At 50.7% G+C, this 16,919-nt stretch overlaps 1 protein-coding gene across 3 annotated transcripts in view; it reads left to right on the forward strand.

Annotated features, from left to right (window-relative positions):
* The window catches only part of USH1C (USH1 protein network component harmonin), a 50,413-nt gene that overhangs the window by 3,690 nt on the left and 29,804 nt on the right, over nt 1-16,919 (forward strand). For all 3 annotated transcript variants that reach the window (XM_054523986.1, XM_024254722.2, NM_001132749.1), the window contains 8 exon segments: nt 7,406-7,473; nt 9,175-9,318; nt 9,425-9,563; nt 13,382-13,490; nt 13,583-13,607; nt 13,813-13,870; nt 14,182-14,276; nt 16,094-16,178. In XM_054523986.1, coding sequence (XP_054379961.1) covers nt 7,406-7,473; nt 9,175-9,318; nt 9,425-9,563; nt 13,382-13,490; nt 13,583-13,607; nt 13,813-13,870; nt 14,182-14,276; nt 16,094-16,178 — 723 coding nt within the window.

The raw sequence follows: 16,919 nt of genomic DNA on the forward strand, positions 1-16,919 counted from the left end.
TGACAGGCTTTGCTGATGGATTGGCTATGAGCGTAGAAAGAGAGGCATCAAGGGTGAATCCACATTTGGCGGAGACGGAGCAGGTTGGTGGAGACAGAGCAGGAGGTGGTGGAAACCTAGCGTTCCACTTTGAATGCTGTAAGTTTGAGACGCCTGCTAGAGGTGACTGAGAAGGCTGTAAGTCTGGCCTGGAGATAAGCATCGGTAGGTCCTTGCGGGTATGAGTGGTATTTAAACCCCTGAGATGAATGAGGTCACTTAGAGAGACAGTGCAGATGGAGAGGAGACCCAGGACAGAGCCTGGGGCACCTCAACTTTTGGAGGAGAAGGAGCAGCAAGCAAGGAAGGAGAGCAAGGAGAAGCAGGGCGTGATTGCTATGCCAGGCACAGGGTGAAATACTACAAACTAGCTGACATGTCAAGAGCCTCTGAAAAGATGAAGGGCACTGTCTATGTCCTTGATGGTGGTGATGCTTTCACACGTGCACGTTTATCCCCAAACTCATCAGGTTGTATACACTAAATATATACAGCGTTTTACATGTCAGGCATACTTCAATAAAGTGGTTCCAGAAAAAGAAAAGAAGTCGGGTGTGGCGGCTCACGCCTGAAATCCCAGCATTTTGGGAGGCTGAGGTGGGAGGATCACTTGAATCCATGAGTTTGAGACCAGCCTGGGCAACATAGCGAGACCCCATCTCTACAAAAAATACAAAAATTAGCCAGGTGTGGTGTTGTGCACCTGTAGTCCCAGCTACTTGAGGGGTTGAGGCAGGAGAATCAATTGAGCCTGGAGGTTGAGGCTGCAGTGAGCTGTGGTCACACCACTGCACTCCAGCTTGGGTGACAGAGTGAGACCTGGTCTCAAAAAAAAAAAAAAGAAAAAAAAGAAAAAGAAAGAAAGTAACAGAAAAGGAAAGAAAAGAAAGAGAGAGAGAGAGAGAGACAGAGATGGAGACAGAGAAAGAATGAAAGAACCCTAGACAAGGAAGAAAGAACCTGAAAGAAAGCAAAAGAAAAAGAAAAGATGGATGATAAGAAAAGGAGAATCAAATAAAGCCTGGTACCACTGGGATGCACACTCTGAAGGCCTGGGAAGAAGTGTGGCTGGATCTATTCATCCCACTAACATCTACAGAGGGCCACTCGCTGCCCGCTGCTGTGGGTATAGAATTAATGTCCACTTATTCTCACTTAGTTTTATGTAACAAACACAGGACTTACTACCTGCCAGGCACTGTTCTAAACTCTTCATAATTATTAACTCATTAAATTAATACTAAAAAACAATGATTAATCTCTCACAGTGACTAAATCCCATTTTAAAAAGAGATGTTAGTCCCCATTTTACAGATAAGGAAACTGAGGCACAGAGAGGAGCAGACCCAGTTGGGGAAGGGGTTCTTTGGCTCCACCACCACACTCACAACCCAGGCCTGTGTCTGGGCCACACACAGGCTTGTGGGGAAACAGGAGGGTAAAGGGAGAAAGTTCAGCACAGCTTGGTGAGTCCCATGGCAGAGTTGGGGACAAAGTGCTGTTGTGTGCACAGAGAAAGATGTGGCCAGCTTTGTGGGGGAGCCTAAGGAAAGACTTGACCAAGAAGAGGTGACATTTGAAGTGAGTCTTAAAGGTAGAGGAGGAGTCCACAGAGAGGAAATACTGCTGGTACCACCACTGCTAATGGCTAACCAGGGTGGCAGCAGGGAGCAGGTGGCTTGTCCAAGGGGGAAGCCAAGAAAGCTTTATGAAGAGGTTCTACAGAAAAGGGCAGGATTAAATGACCCAACAAGCTGCACCCTGGGGCCAGATGCAGGAGGCCAGCATCCCTGAAGGGGCCAGTAGAGGGAAGGTTACCAGAACATGTGAGAACCAGGGCTGCCAGAGAGGCCCAGACAGCAGCTGCAGCCTTGGGTGGAGGAACCTGCCTAACTGTGGCCCAGCAGCCAGCCCCCAGGGACTAAGAGCCTCAGTTCCTGTCTCCCCACGCCTCTCATCTCCTGCTTGTGCCTCCCGATGGCTGAACACAGCAGAAAGCCAGAGGGGAGGGGAGCCCAGGCAGAGCCCTCTGGACAAAGGGCAGGGTGGAGAAGTCTGGAGATCTAGCACACATTTTGGAGACCTTGAAATGTCCCAGGCGTTGTCATACGTGCTTCACATATACTCACTCATTTAATCCCCACAACAGCCCAAAGAGACTTCATCAGGCAGAACAACATGCATTATTTAATTTGTTCTGGCTCTCTTTCTCCATGTTTGACTCGGTGCACACCTAAAGTTGAATCTTCCTGAGTTGAATGTCCCATGGTTCCCCTGTGTAGCTATCCTGAAGGGCCAGTCCATATGGGGGAATACAGGGGGATGAGACTGGAGGGTACCACATGGCCAAACCCAGCTTTTGCCTCCAATACCCTAGACAAGGGGCCTGAAGATTGTGAGGGTGGAGATGCTCCCTGTCCCCTCCTCCCTCCCACACAGACCGATAGCACAGTGCCAGAGAAACATCAGTCAGCGAATGCTAATCTAGGCAGGGCTGGCAGCAGGGGCAGGGGGGAGCAGGGATGATAACAGAGATCCCCAACAGCTATTTGTAGATGGTGGGCTCCTTTAGGGCTTCTGTGCTCAATATCAAGAGGGATCCGAGAAAAGGAAAGGCTTTCTAAATCTAGTCGGAGAAAAAAGACTGGTGTCTTTCCCACAGTAGGTGTTCAATAAATGTGTAATGGACAAGTGGACAACAAAAGAGTTATATTTCGTAAGTGGATACCATGTGGTAGTTTGAAAAAAAGCAGAGGTTTTGGAGCCAGTAGGCATAGGTTGGGGTCTCAATTCTGTCACTTCTCTGAGCCTCTATGTCCTCATCTGTAAAATGGGGATGATAATGTTCACCTCAGAGGGTTGTTAGGAGATTAAAGATAATACACATAAAGTTCCTCAGGCAGTGGACAGTCAGTAGGGAGAGGCTGGCTGGGATAAGTGAGCCAGACAGAAAGAGCCTCAGGCTGGGAGGTAGGTGAGGAGGCTCTGGACTCTAGAAGAGGGGACTTGGGCCTCATCTGAAATGAAGGCAGGATTCAGATGAGAGGAGGGAAGCCGTCCATTGTGGATAGATGGAGTCGCTGGGACCTACTTTTTTGTGATGAATTGGAAGTGAACTAAGGGGAGGCAGACCCAGAATATATGTGCTGAGGACCAATGGAAAGGTGGTGACCCAGGCCTGGGCCAACAGGTCAGAAAGAAGGCTCTAGACTACAGCAAATAGAGTTCACGTTTCATCAACAGACGCCACTGGGCACCGTGCACCTGTGTGCATGACATGGTTCTGGGTTCCACAGGGAAATGAAGAACATGTTTGGAAGGAAGGGAAGAAAGGAGTGTGGGAGACTTACTGCGTGCCTGGTGCTTCATATGTACCTGAGTACAGGGTACTGGGACAATGGTACAAAGCACCCTAGAGCAGGGGCTCCCCAAAACTGATCCTCGGGCTAGTGCTAGGCGGAATTCCAGAAGAGAGGACACTATATAATTTTTTAATATTGGAAAAGTAATTTGATTTGGACCACAGGGAAGACTACAAAGAAAAAGTAATTTAAGTGATGGTGGTATTGTTACTGCACGTTCAGGCTTTAGAGAAACTTCCATCTTTCTCAGCTTTCTTTCCTGGTGCCTTTTAATGCCTGAAGAGTGAGGTGTGAGTGTGTGTTTTCACTCAAGTGTGGTCAGAGAACAAAGCAGTGCTGTTGTCTCTGAGTCTTTCTGAGATATTTCTGGGTGAGAATGATCCCTCCCTTTGCAGGATCTCCTGTGTAACCAGTTTTCAAGTTTTTGATGATCTATCACTTAGATTCATATTTAAAGAGCATTCTACATAAACCAGATCTATTTTCCCTGTTAGCTGTTATGGTCTATAGAGAATTGTTTAAATGGACAAGTCAGACATGGCAGTAGATGGAATGATCTGAGTGAGGACAAGAAGATTCCAGTGTGTCAGGGGAAGGATCTGTTCCACTGCAGCTGAGTCCCACTTGGGATGTGGTGAAGTGAGCAAGGGCAGAACTGAGGACAGGGTTTGAGTGACCTAACCGGTGACAGTGGGTGGACATGAGGCTGAAGAGCTGAGCTCTGCAGCTGTCTCAGGAGACAGGTAGGATGAGACCTCTGGGAGCAGTGGTCAGTGCTGGAGGGCTGCTGACAAGGGCCAGGAGCCCAGGACCTGCAGGGACAGGCTCCTTTCCACCAAGACCATCTCCAGGTGATCTGTGCTTGGCCCAGGAAAGGGAGAAAAACAGAACCCTAGACCCTAACATGGCAAGTTACCTTACTCTTCTACCTCAGTTTTCCACCTAATGCACAATAAACATGGTCTAAGGAGGACAGTTCCTCACTACTGAAATCTAATGCTACAGCAGGATACATTTCTGCAAAGAGGGATAAGAGAGAACTTCAGTCCTAAGGCCTCAGTCAATAAGAGATTCCCTCTCCCATCTTCTTTCTTGTGTCACCACCCAGGGTTATAACTAGGCTAGAAGTCTTTGGTCAGGGCGTCCTCTCTCCAGCCAAAGCAGACGTGATTTTTATACTCCCCTTAGAAAGTAGAACACTTGGGTTCAAAGAGTCATTCAAAAGATGTCCCATTTTCTCACTCATTATAGACCAAGCCAAAAGTGTTTTCTTAACAGTGCAGAGGAGAGAGATGGGGCTTAGAGATAAGAAAGGAGTTCTTGAAAGCAAAGGGTTTGAAATTTTGGCCTAAAGGGACCTTGGGAGTTATTTTCCCCTGCCAGGCCTGAGTCACAATCAATGGTCATCGTGGCGTAGCAGAAAGAACATGGGCTTTGGAGTCAGACTTGGGTTCACATCCTAGCTCTGCTTATTAGCTGTGGGACACTGGGTGAGTTGACTTAACCTCTGTGATCCTCAGTTTCCTCAGCTGCAACATGGTGTGAGAATATTGGCCCCAATGTGATAAACAAATGGAATAAAGCCCATGAAAAGCTCCTGGTGCCACCGCATGGGGGCAACATCATTTCTCTTCCCCTTCTGTTCCCATGGTTACCTCCCTCCCACCTGGACCATGTGGGCATACCAGGAGGCAGGCAGATAAATTCATTCCATACTTCTTTATTGAGTGCTTACTATGTGTTAGGCACGAGGAATTTAGAACAAAATAGACCTCATCTTTCCCCTCATGGGATTTTTCTGTCCAGCGAAGGTGACAGAGAAAACAATTCACAGAGAAAACAAACCTTAAATTACAAATTGTAATCAATCTGTGAAGGAATTGAAACATCTCCGGGGTGCAGGAGTGGGTTCTGTCTTGGTAGGTGAGTAGGGAAGACCTCTCTGGAAAGGAGGCAGCTAGGCAGGGAAGTGGGGGAAGCAATCCAAGCAGAGGGAACAAGCATACGCCAAGGCCCTGAGGCTGGACAGCGTTCGGCCTGTGGGAAGAACTGAAAGGAGGGCTTTGTAGCCAGGAAGACTGGTAGGAGAGGAGATTGGGCTTTGATAAGTCAAAGTAAGGAGTTTGGATTTAGGTTTGGTTTGGGGTACAAGAAACTACTGAGCAAGCATGCGACATATCTAATTTATAACGATATTTCTCGCCCCTGCTGCTAGGAGAGTTCATACTTCTCCATCACAGCCCAGTGTGGGCAGCCCAGGCCTGTCTCAGGGAGGCACCCCCCCCCCCCACAGGCCTGAGCAGGGGGTGTGAGAGAATTCAGGCTATGTAGAGAGATGAGCTTTTGGAGGTGGTGGATGCGAGAGGCCAGCCTCCCACCCTAAGATTTAGTACCACCCACTCAAGCAGATGCTTCCATCTCCTGTCATCTGGGAGCTCCCTTTTTTTTGAGATGGAGTCTCACTCTGTCACCCAGCCTGGAGTGCAGTGGTGCAATCTTGGCTCACTGCAACCTCCACCTCCCGAGTTCAAGTGATTCTCCTGCCTCAGCCTCCTAAGTAGCTGGGATTACAGGGGCACACCACCACGCCCAGGTAATTTTTGTATTTTAATAGAGACAGGGTTTTGCCATGTTAGCCAGGCTGTTCTCAAACTCTTGATCTCAGGTGATCTGCCCACCTTGGCCTCCCAAAGTGCTGGGATTATAGGCATGAGCCACCGCACCCAGCCCTAGCTGGGAACTCTTTGCACTGAGGTAGGGAGAAAGCAAGGGTGCCCTTTTGGAGCAGGTGGGCTGAACTTCTGTAGCCACTAAAGCCCAAGCTGTGAGTCAAGCCTCCCAAGTTATTCTCACCTTTAATGAAATGCTCAGTCTGATTTTACAGGGAAGGAGGTACTGCCAGATCCAGGCCAGAAATCTGCATTCTGTACCCCCTGCTCAGGCCAGAAATCCCAAGGGCTGGGCCCAGCATGTCCCCTCTGTGGTGGGACAGATAGACTGCCCCGGTCTTCCAGAACCCTTGGGATACCCACAGAAAGAGGTAACGCTGCTCTGGCCCTCTTCTGAGGACCAGTCAGTGGAGAGCATGCAGCTTCCAGCCGCAGCCTCTCTATGAAGGGCTGAGGCCCTGGGCCGGGAGGCTGGAGGAGAGAGGGACCCAGTGACCCCTCAAGCTTCCACCTTGCTCTGTTACCCGTTCTTGGGCTGAAGAGAGACCCAAAGATACAGTGTAGAGATTCACACTGAGGTAACTCAGGGAGTGGAATTCAGGGCCTCCCACTGGGATTGAGGTGCTAATGACACAACTCCTGAACCCGACCTTAGAGTCCCAGCCAGTGACGTCAACAAAGTTGAAATGATGTAACCTGACTCTCCCCCTGCGGGGCTTGTGCAGGGGCCTGGGGAGGCGGAAGGAGTGGCCAGGAAACTGACTAGTGGACAGAACTCAGGGCAACCCAGCTAAGGTCAGGACAAGACAGAGTGAAGGTCCCCTGGCACTGATGTTACAGAAGAATTCGGTGGTAAGGGTCTTCTGGCGAGTGGCATGTGCTATCTGAGCGAGTGGCCCAAATCCTTCCTGAAAGCATTTATCCGGCACTACAGCCACCATCAGGTAAGACAGTGGGCTTCTTCTGGCCACGGATGACACAGCCATGGGGGTGAGCAGCAGCACTGCCATGGCAGCGTGTCGCTGTCACATGGGGATTCACATATGTACATATGTGTGTACATCCCCGTGTGTGCACATATTGCCCCACCTGGGGACAAGGGGTGCCTGGCCACATGTGGAGGGGCAGCGGTACGCCTGTGGCCACATTGGGGTGGTCTGCATAGGTCTGATGCATTGGGGTCAGAGGGGCAGCCTGGCCTGTGGCTTCTCTTCTCTCCTCACAACTCCAGCCCTGAAAAGCTGCTGGGGAGGCCTTTGGGGATGTCCTCTCCTCCCTGGGTTCTGCTATGCGGAGTGCTGTCTGGAGCTGTGATTCTGCTATTGGATTTTCCAGGTGGATTTTCTGATTGAAAATGATGCAGAGAAGGACTATCTCTATGATGTGCTGCGAATGTACCACCAGTAAGTGTGCTGGGTCCATCTCTTGTGGACCACTCGGGTTCCTTTGTCTTCAGGGAGCCCTGGGGTGGGTTGTTCTGAGACAGAGGAGCTCAGAGGGTGGATGCTCACTGCTCCTGGAAATCAAATGGACATACCATTCACTCATTTCAGCAACTATTTACACAAGTACTTTGTACTTGGCTTTGTACTAGGGGCTGGGGTATACTTGTGAGCCAGACAGATTGGTCTCTGTTCTCAGGTTGCTCACAGTCTGATGGAGGAGGCTGTCTAGTAGCCAGATAGATTCAATAGAGCATGATTGTTGGGACAGAACAACAAATGCCAGCTGGCCATAGTCCTTGCATCAGATGTCTCTGATCACCCACTTGCTTTTTGATTCATTTTGTATACTTTATAAGCTCCTGCCACTGCTGGGCACTGTGCAGAATCTGGAAATGAATTAGATCCACTTTCTTTCCTGGAGTAACTTGTGGTCTGGTGAGGGGAGATGAACATACACTGCAAACACAAAGAACTCTAATATAAGTTACATCAAATAACTGCTAAGTAGAGGTAAAAGCAGAAATGTGAAGAAAGGAGTTTTCCTTTCCAACTGCGAGGGAAGAGGAAGGACCAGGAAGGCTTGAGCAAGGCTTTGAAGGATAAGAAAGATTTGGGGCCAGGCACGGTGGCTCATGCCTGTAATCCCAGAACTTTGGGAAGCTGAGGCAGGAGGATTGCTTGAGCTCAAGAGTTAGAGACCAGCCTGGGCAACATGGTGAAATCCCATCTCTACAAAAAAAATACAAAAAATTAGCTGGGTATCGTGGCACGTGCCTGTAGTCCCAGCTACTTAGGAGGCTGAGGTGGGAAATCACCTGAACCCAGGAGGTCAAGGCTGCAGTGAGCCATGATTGCATCACTGCACTCCAGCCTGGGCAAGATAGCAAGACCCTGTCTCAAAAATAATAATAATAAAAGAAAAAGATTTTGGTAGGTGGAATATCAGGGAAGGGCATTCCAGAATGAGGGATCAGCATCAGCCAAAGTGTGGAGGCGTGAAAGCAAGGGTGTGAATGGGGATAAGTAATCTGAGGGAGGACACGGAGATCATAAATAGCCACAAGGCTGAAGAAGCTCCATGGGGACAGGTCATGGAGGGCCTTGAGCCTGCCGAGAAGAGTGGACTTTGTCCTCTGGGCAGTAAGGAGCCATCAAAGGGTTTTAAGCCAGGGAGTGCCTTACACTGAGAAAAGATGACATGACAGTGAGTACGTGGGCAAGCAGCTGGAGTCGAAGGTCTGAACAGCGTGAGGGAGGAGGCACGTGAACTGTGGTGAGGTGAAATTGACAGAGCTTAGCAGCAGATACGAATGGAGATGATGAGTGTGTGAGGAGTCATCAGCATCTCACACAGAGCTTTCCCCTCTGGAAAGAGCCCAACGTCAGAGATAGGCAGCACTGAGTTTGAAATCCTGGCTTCATCTCATCTGCAAAATGGGTCAACAATCCCTAGTAGACTGGTTTCCTGGGGATATTTATATGAGATAACAAAGTCTTCTCAGGCACTGGCCCGGTGTGAAGGGCTCTGGGCTTTTCAGGAGTGGTCTCCTCCATTCCTAAGCCTGGGCCCAGTGGCTGAAATGGCTTTCTCTTGGAATCCCTGGGTCCCTGAGGTCATGGCCAGGGGTGAGGCTCCAGGCATTCCCGGCATCTCCACAGGACCATGGACGTGGCCGTGCTCGTGGGAGACCTGAAGCTGGTCATCAATGAACCCAGCCGTCTGCCTCTGTTTGATGCCATTCGGCCGCTGATCCCACTGAAGCACCAGGTGGAATATGATCAGCTGACCCCCCGGCGCTCCAGGTGCAGAGGAAGCCACCAGGCTGGAGGCAGGGGGTGGAGAGGTCACCCTGGGTGGGGCAGTGCTGGCAGCCAAGCTGCACCGTCACCGACCTCTCCTCTGTGGCAGGAAGCTGAAGGAGGTGCGTCTGGACCGTCTGCACCCCGAAGGCCTCGGCCTCAGTGTGCGTGGTGGCCTGGAGTTTGGCTGTGGGCTCTTCATCTCCCACCTCATCAAAGGCGGTCAGGCAGACAGCGTCGGGCTCCAGGTGAGCAAGCAGTGTCCGGGGGAGGGGGACTGAGGGCCTCGCACCTCCTGTCTCCCCCTCACTCATCCACTAGGCTGTGTGGCACAACGTGGTCACCCACTTTTCTGAGCCTTCGGGCGAAGAAGAGACTGGCGCATCCTGATGGATGTTCTTAGGCTCATAGAAATCAGGCCGCAGGCAATTGCCTGTTTTCTTGAGTGAAGCTGGTAACCTGGCTGCTGCCTGCTTCCAACTGCTGCTTCCTTCCAGCTGCTGCCGCTGCACTTCCCCCCACCTCCCCCACTCCCCAAGAGAGGAAGATAGTGATGCCGGCATATGAAGTTTTGGACCTGTTGCCTTTTACCAGCAGGCGGAAAGAAAGCCTGGTGCAGTGTTATGCCAAAGAGCATAGACTCTGAAGCAGGGTTAGCTGGGTTCAATTCTGGCTTTGCTATTCATTAGGCTGTGTGACTTGGTGGAATGACTTAACCCTGTGCCTCAATTTCCTCCTCTATAAAATGAGTTGCCGATAGTACTGTTTACCTCATCAGGTTGTATGAGTAAATGAATTAATAGTAGAAAGTGCTCATAGCAGGGCCTGGCACACAAATGCTGTGAGTCTGGTAAGTGAACAGAGAAAGGGAGATTTAAGAAACACCTGGAATGTGACAGGTCACATGCTCACAAGCAGTCCTTGCTATATGCATTGAATGGATCTTCCCCATTTTACAGATTTAATAGTAGCTCAGAGGCCAGTAAGTGGCAGAGCCAGGATTAGAAACTGAGTCTCCTGACTGCCAAGCCCAGAAATCTCTCTTCAGCAACCCAAGTGCCTCTCCTTTGGGGTCCCCACACCTCAGGGCCTGAGCAGAGATGGGCAGACCTCCAGGTCTCACTCCTACCTGAGCCCAGGGCTGTGTTTTTGTGTGTTGAGATAAAGGAGGCCCTCCCACCATCACCAAGAGCTTCCAGGGGGTTTGTTATCAACATTCCAATCCGGGCTGCCAAGCTTGCGGCTTCAAGGGGCTCGAAGGCTAATGGTACAAGACACTGTGGCGTAGGGGGTGGAAACAGGGAGCTGACAGACACCGCTTTGTTCTAAATCCCTGTCTCACGGCTCCCTGGTGGTGTCTGAAATTTCAGCCCCTTCATTATTTCTTTCCTCTGCAGCACATTTTCCAGCTCAGAAATGCAGCCAGAGAAAACACATAATGAGCTCCTCTCTTGGCGTCAGCTGAGGCCGCCTTTTTTCCAGGGCAAGCTCTCTTAGGACAAGCAGTTCTCAATGCTGCCTCGATGACTGGGGGCGTTGGGGTATTTTAATGAGACCTAGAGTTTTACCTTCCTGGCTGTTTCTCAGGCTTATGAATTATCGGCCCTTTCTCTAGCTGACGGGTTCATCTCTCCTTTGTGCCGCTGTCCCTCAGATCGTTATATCATCGTGGCCCTTGCACAAAGGGCCCTTTGCAGGGCTCCACACAGGGCGAGACGGGGAGGAAAGTTGATCCTGCAACCTGAGCCAGGGGCCGTGTGGGAATCATTCTGACTGGGGTTCTGGGCAAATTCCCTTTAGGAATAAGACAGGGAACTTTACTCAGAGGAGCTTTGGGAAAAACGGCTGCATCCATTGACCTGTCTGGGGTTCATGTTTCTGGGGAGATCTCTCTCATGCCTGAGGGCAGCTGGAAGAAGATGCTGGAGGCAGGGGAGGAGCAGGTTCAGATACAGCCTGGCTGGGCTAAAGACCTGTGCTGATTTGACCTGTGAGGCTGGGTCCCCAGTGGTGGGCTTGGACCCTCCCACAGGACCTAGTCCTGGGGATCCACCCCTCTGCCCTTGTCCCCTGCTGGAGATACTTGGTTTTTTTTTGTTTTTTGTTTTTCCCAAGAATATCCTAACTTAACCTACATCCTCTGCCTTGCACAGGGCAGCCTGTGCCATACAACTTGCTGTATATTCCAGGCCTAGAAAATTATTCTGTGAGCCTTGGTTGTCCCTGTCATAACATGGACAGTGTAATCCCTGCCTTTGTGTGGGACTTGAGGGCTCTGACAGGTGGCAAGGATTCAGAGAGGGCAGGATGCAGAGAATTGCAGCTAGGCTTGGCCGGATGCCCTTCTTTTCTGCTTCCAGACACCCAAGAGACACCACTTGTCTATCAGGGAGACCTGACTTCAAATCCCACGACACTATTTACTATTGGGGTAACCTTGAGCAAGTCACTTTAACTCTCTGAGCCTCAGTTTTCTCATCTGATTAACAGAGATACAAATTCCTGCTCTGCAGGGTTGTTGTGAAAAATAGGTGGAAGGAGTTAGTCTGGCCGCTGTCCTTGAATTACATGTTCCCAGAAACCTAGAAGGTTCTTTAGTGGGCCCCCACCCCAGTGCCACTTTGAGCCCTTGACCACTCCTGTCAGGTCCCTGAGAAGACTGGGGTCTGTGTCCCGGAGTGGGAGGGAAGCGTCCCTTGGAATAGTGAGAAAGTGACTCTGTGGGAATGCTGTAGAGGGCAGGAGTTGCCCTAGAGGACCCCTTGGAGGCTGTATGTCCACCCAGCCCCACCTACCTAGACCCACAGGGAGTCCAGCTTGCGTCCCTCACGTGTGCCAGCAAGTCTCCAAAGGGTGAGCACGTGTGTTTCGAGTTAAGCCCGAGTTAAGCTGACCTGCACTAGCCTCAGACAGGAACCTCTCCAGGAGCCAGTCTCTGTTTTGCAGCTACGGGCTGTGTGACCTTGGACAAAACCTCACTTCCTTGGGCCTCAGTTTCAGCTGATATCTGAGAGTCCCTCCTGCCCTGTGGTTATTAAATGAGGAGCACCAGAATTGATCCCCAGGGCCGGGGTGCCTGGAGGAGCAGGCAGTGTCCAGCAGGGGGCAATCTCACCACAGCTCTGTATCCAGGGCTGGCTGCCCAGGGCCCATCTCACAATGCACTGTGGCCTAAGCCCTAAGAAGAGAGATCTGAGCTGAGTATTCAGGGATCAGGACTAACTCATGATAACAATAGCAATCATGTATTGAGTGCTTACTGTGTGCCAGGCACTAGCTGGCTTTACATGCACAAGTTCACTTAATTCTCACCGCAACCTTGGTATTCCCCATTTTACAGACGAGGAAAACAGGTTCAGACAGTTCAAGAGACTTACTCAAGGTCACATAGCTAATAATAATAAAAGAAGGGATTTGAACCCAGCACATCTGATGCCAAAGCCCTGTGCTCGTTCACTGTTCTTTGCTTGCTCCCAAAATAGGAATTCAGAGGTCAGGGCCACAGCAGAGTTAAAATGTTCATCAAGTTTCCATATGGTGGGAAAAAAAAAATCGTATGTGTGTGTGTGTTGGTGATGTGAGCTTGGCTCAGGAGTCACAGAAGGTCCCCACCCCGACTCAGTTACAGTGTTGTAGCAATTAACAGAGATAGGGAGCCAGCTTCCTAGGGGTGGGTTGGGACAAAGTCCCAGTAAGAATAGCTTAAAGCTGAGTGAAAGGTCACCCTTTGCATAGAATCCAGAATCTGATGGTGCCCCAGTGGAGTGAAAGGGGCACCAGAGTGAGGGTGCAGAGAGTTCTGAGATCTTCTCCCAGCTCTGCTGCACACCTGCTGTGCCCCTCACCCCTGTCTTGGTTTCTCCATCTGTAAAATGGGGCGTTGGTTGAACCTGGGATCCCCCAGGCTGATGGAGGGTGGGTTGGTTGAGATCAAGGCTTATTCCAGGGGATGGCACAGCCACCCTTCCCTTTTCCGGAGAGCAGTCCGGGAGCATCTGGTGGTGAGTCTGCCCCACTGCCTGATGCTCCCTCCACCCGGTGCTCCCTGCCTCTCCCTGTGGTCAAGGTAGGGGACGAGATCGTCCGGATCAATGGATATTCCATCTCCTCCTGTACCCATGAGGAGGTCATCAACCTCATTCGAACCAAGAAAACTGTGTCCATCAAAGTGAGACGTGAGTGAGGCCAGAGCAGGGCAGTACTCCATGACGGTGGGAGGGAGGGAGGGCGGAGGAGCTGTCCTAACCCCTGTGCCTTTCTCCCGCAGACATCGGCCTGATCCCCGTGAAAAGGTGAGAGGCCCCTCCTCTGCAGGCCAACTCTTCCCTGTGGGCCCAGGGTCCTGTTACAGCCCTGGGGTCCGGCTCCCACCGTGCCAGCCCTGCTTCTGGGCCAGTGGAGGCTGGAGGCTCTGGACACGGTGGATCTGGATTTGGGGCCTGGTTCCTCAAACGTCTCTCGCTAACCACCCTCCTACCTATTTTCCCTTCCCGTCAGCTCTCCTGATGAGCCCCTCACTTGGCAATATGTGGATCAGTTTGTGTCGGAATCTGGGGTAAGGGCCAGACCTCCTGTGATGGGGTTTGGGTGGGGTCATCTTCAAGGAGGGGCGGCCAGTCCTGAAGGGAGGGCTTGCTCTAGAGATGCACCCTCAGGGGCTTCACACAGGCCCCCAGGGCAGCCAGCGCACCGCTGTGGGGCAGCAGCCCTCGGCCAGGCCAGGCTGGTGCAGACACATCCCCAGGGACGGAATGATGACCTGGCTGGCGTGAGTTCAGCAGTGCTCGCCCTGCAGATCCCACAAGCTCAAGAGGCCGCTTGCATGCATGTGGACACTCAGTGATTCTGCTTCTATCTCTCTTTCAGGGCATGCGAGGCAGCCTGGGCTCCCCTGGAAATCGGGAAAACAAGGAGAAGAAGGTCTTCATCAGCCTGGTGGGCTCCCGGGGCCTCGGCTGCAGGTGGGTGGTGGGCATGACCTGGGGTCATTCGTGGCCAGTGCACCCCAGCAGGCCCCTATTGCCCTCCCCTTCCTCACTGCCACTTCTGAGGAAACCTTGCCTATCAGAGGTGTGACTGTCCGTGGGTGATGATACTTTTTTTGTTAGAGACAGGGTCTGACTCTGTTGCCCAGGCTGGAGTGCAGTGGCGTGATCATAGCTCACCGTAGCCTCAACCTCCCTAGCTCAAGCAATCTTCCCTCCTCAGCCTCCTGAATAGCTGGATCTACAGGAACACGCTGCCACACCCAGCTAACTTTTAATTTTTTTGTAGAGATGGAGTTTTGTTATGTTGCCCAGGCTGGTCTCAAACTCCTGGGCTCAAGTGATCCTCCCACCTCAGCCTCCCAAAGTGCTGGGCTTAGAGGCATGAAGCACCGCACCCAGCCTTGGTGATGACACTTCTTGGTGCCTGATTTCCCCTCTGAACTTCACGACAGGCCTTTAGGGCCAGAGAGACATCTCTAACAGAGCCCAATTTACAGATGAGGAAATTGAGGCCCAAAGGCAGAACAGTGTTACCTTGTGGGCCCTTGAGTCACTGCAAAAGGAGCCTGTTCGGCTGGTCATCTCTGTCACAGTTCTCTTGTCACTTATTACCTTGTTGGCTTCCTTAAGAGGCAGACAGGGAATTCCGAACAGACACTGGGCCACATGGGGCTTAAGCATGCAGGTGCCACTGTTACTCAGATCCCAGTTCCAGCCCTGCTTTCCCACTTAAGAGCTCTGGAACCTTGGGCCAGTTACTTAACCACTTTGAGCCTCAGTTTCTCCCTCTATAAATGGCGATAATAATTCCCACATCACAGGGTGGTTGTGGAGAAAGTAAAGTGCCAAGCTTAGTACCTGCTAAATAGTAAGCAGTTGGTAAATATTAACTATTATTATTTAAGTTATCCCTGTTCTTTCCTTTCATTCACATTTATTCAATGTTTTGTGCCAAGCATAAGTGATAAAAAGTCCCGCCTTTCTGGGAGACAACAGCCTAATCTAGAAGCCAACCACATAAATAGTTATAATATAGGGTGACAGGGACTCGAATGGAACTACATTCTGCGTCCAGGATGACAAAGAGGTGCCATCTCTAATCAATTAGTAGCAGCTCCCTGGAGTGCTGCTTTGAAAAGAATTCTAAAGCTGTATCCAGGACTGTAGGAAAGAGTGCTGTGATCAATGAGTGATTTCTGCCACCAATCTAGGAAGGAATAATAACGGTACGTGTACCATCCTTGCCGTAAATGTCATAGGAGCACTGAGAACAGAGCGGCTAGTTTAGTCTTGGGATAGAATAAGGGATCTGAGCCAGGCATGGTGGTGCGCACCTGTAGTCGAAGCTAGTCAGGAGGCTGAGGTGGGAGGATTGCTTGATCCCAGGAGTTGGAGGCTGCAGAGAGCTATGATCACACCACTGCACTCTAACCTGGGTGACAGAGCAAGACCCTGTCTCTAAAAAATAAATTAAAAAAAATAAGAGGATCTGGTGAAAACCTTATAGAAGGGATAGCATTTGAATCTTAAGGAATGGACAGGAAAGTGCTAGAAAGAAAGAAGAAACAGCAGATGAGGTATATTAGGTGAGAGGTTGGGTAGGAAGAATTACAAGGATTTTTCTGTGGCTGTTGCCCAGGGTAGCAGTAGAATTCAGGCTGGACAGGGAGACAGAGGCTGAAGAGGTAGGCAGTTGAGGGCCTTCAGTCCTGAGCTCATGAGTGACCTGTATCCTGAGCACTGGACATGGGTGACCTGTATCCCGAGCACACATTTCCCACCTCCCGCAGCATTTCCAGCGGCCCCATCCAGAAGCCTGGCATCTTTATCAGCCACGTGAAACCTGGCTCCCTGTCTGCTGAGGTTGGATTGGAGGTGAGTGATGCTGGGCCAGCCCCAGTGGGGGCCCACTGGAAATTGGGTCAGACTGTGACCCCGCAGTGACAGGGGCAGGTGCCTTTCCACATGGCCCTCTTTCAGCGGTCACTGAGGGAGTAGGAGCCCTACCCACCCTGCAAAGAAGGCTTCACAGAGCGGGGACGTTTGACCCTTCTGCAGCCTTCCCCAGCTCTGATAGTTGTTGGTCACGAGCTTGGGAATGTCGTAATGGTAAGCAAAGAGCGGACCTTCAGTGTCCACTTGCGTCGGACATTGTTCCATGCCCTTTACACTTCACAAGAACGCTGAGGGTTAAGTACCATCATTATCCCCACTTTACATATGAGGAAACTGAGACCCAGGGAAAGTATATGATTTTTCCAAAATTATGTACCTCGTATGGTAGGGCTGGGATTCAAACCTAGGTGGTCCAATCCCAAAGCAGGAACCCTTAACCTCTTCTTTGGACAAGTTACTTCATGTCTCTGTGCTTCAGTTTCCTTACCTGTAAGATGGGGATAATAAAGCCTTTCTGCCAAGGTTGTTGTGTGGGTTAAAGTAATTAATATGTATACTAGAACTGTGCCAAGCACATTGTAAGTGATCAGTGAATGTTAGCTATTCTGTTATGACGATTCAACACAGCCTCTGCTAAATGAGAAGCTCAAAGTTTCCCACATCTACAAACTGTGATTTCTAAAGCAAATGTCATCAAATTTAGCCAAAGAAATGAACATG

This window comes from Pongo abelii, chromosome 9, assembly GCF_028885655.2.
Source record: "Pongo abelii isolate AG06213 chromosome 9, NHGRI_mPonAbe1-v2.0_pri, whole genome shotgun sequence".
Classification (NCBI taxonomy): Eukaryota; Metazoa; Chordata; class Mammalia; order Primates; family Hominidae; genus Pongo; species Pongo abelii.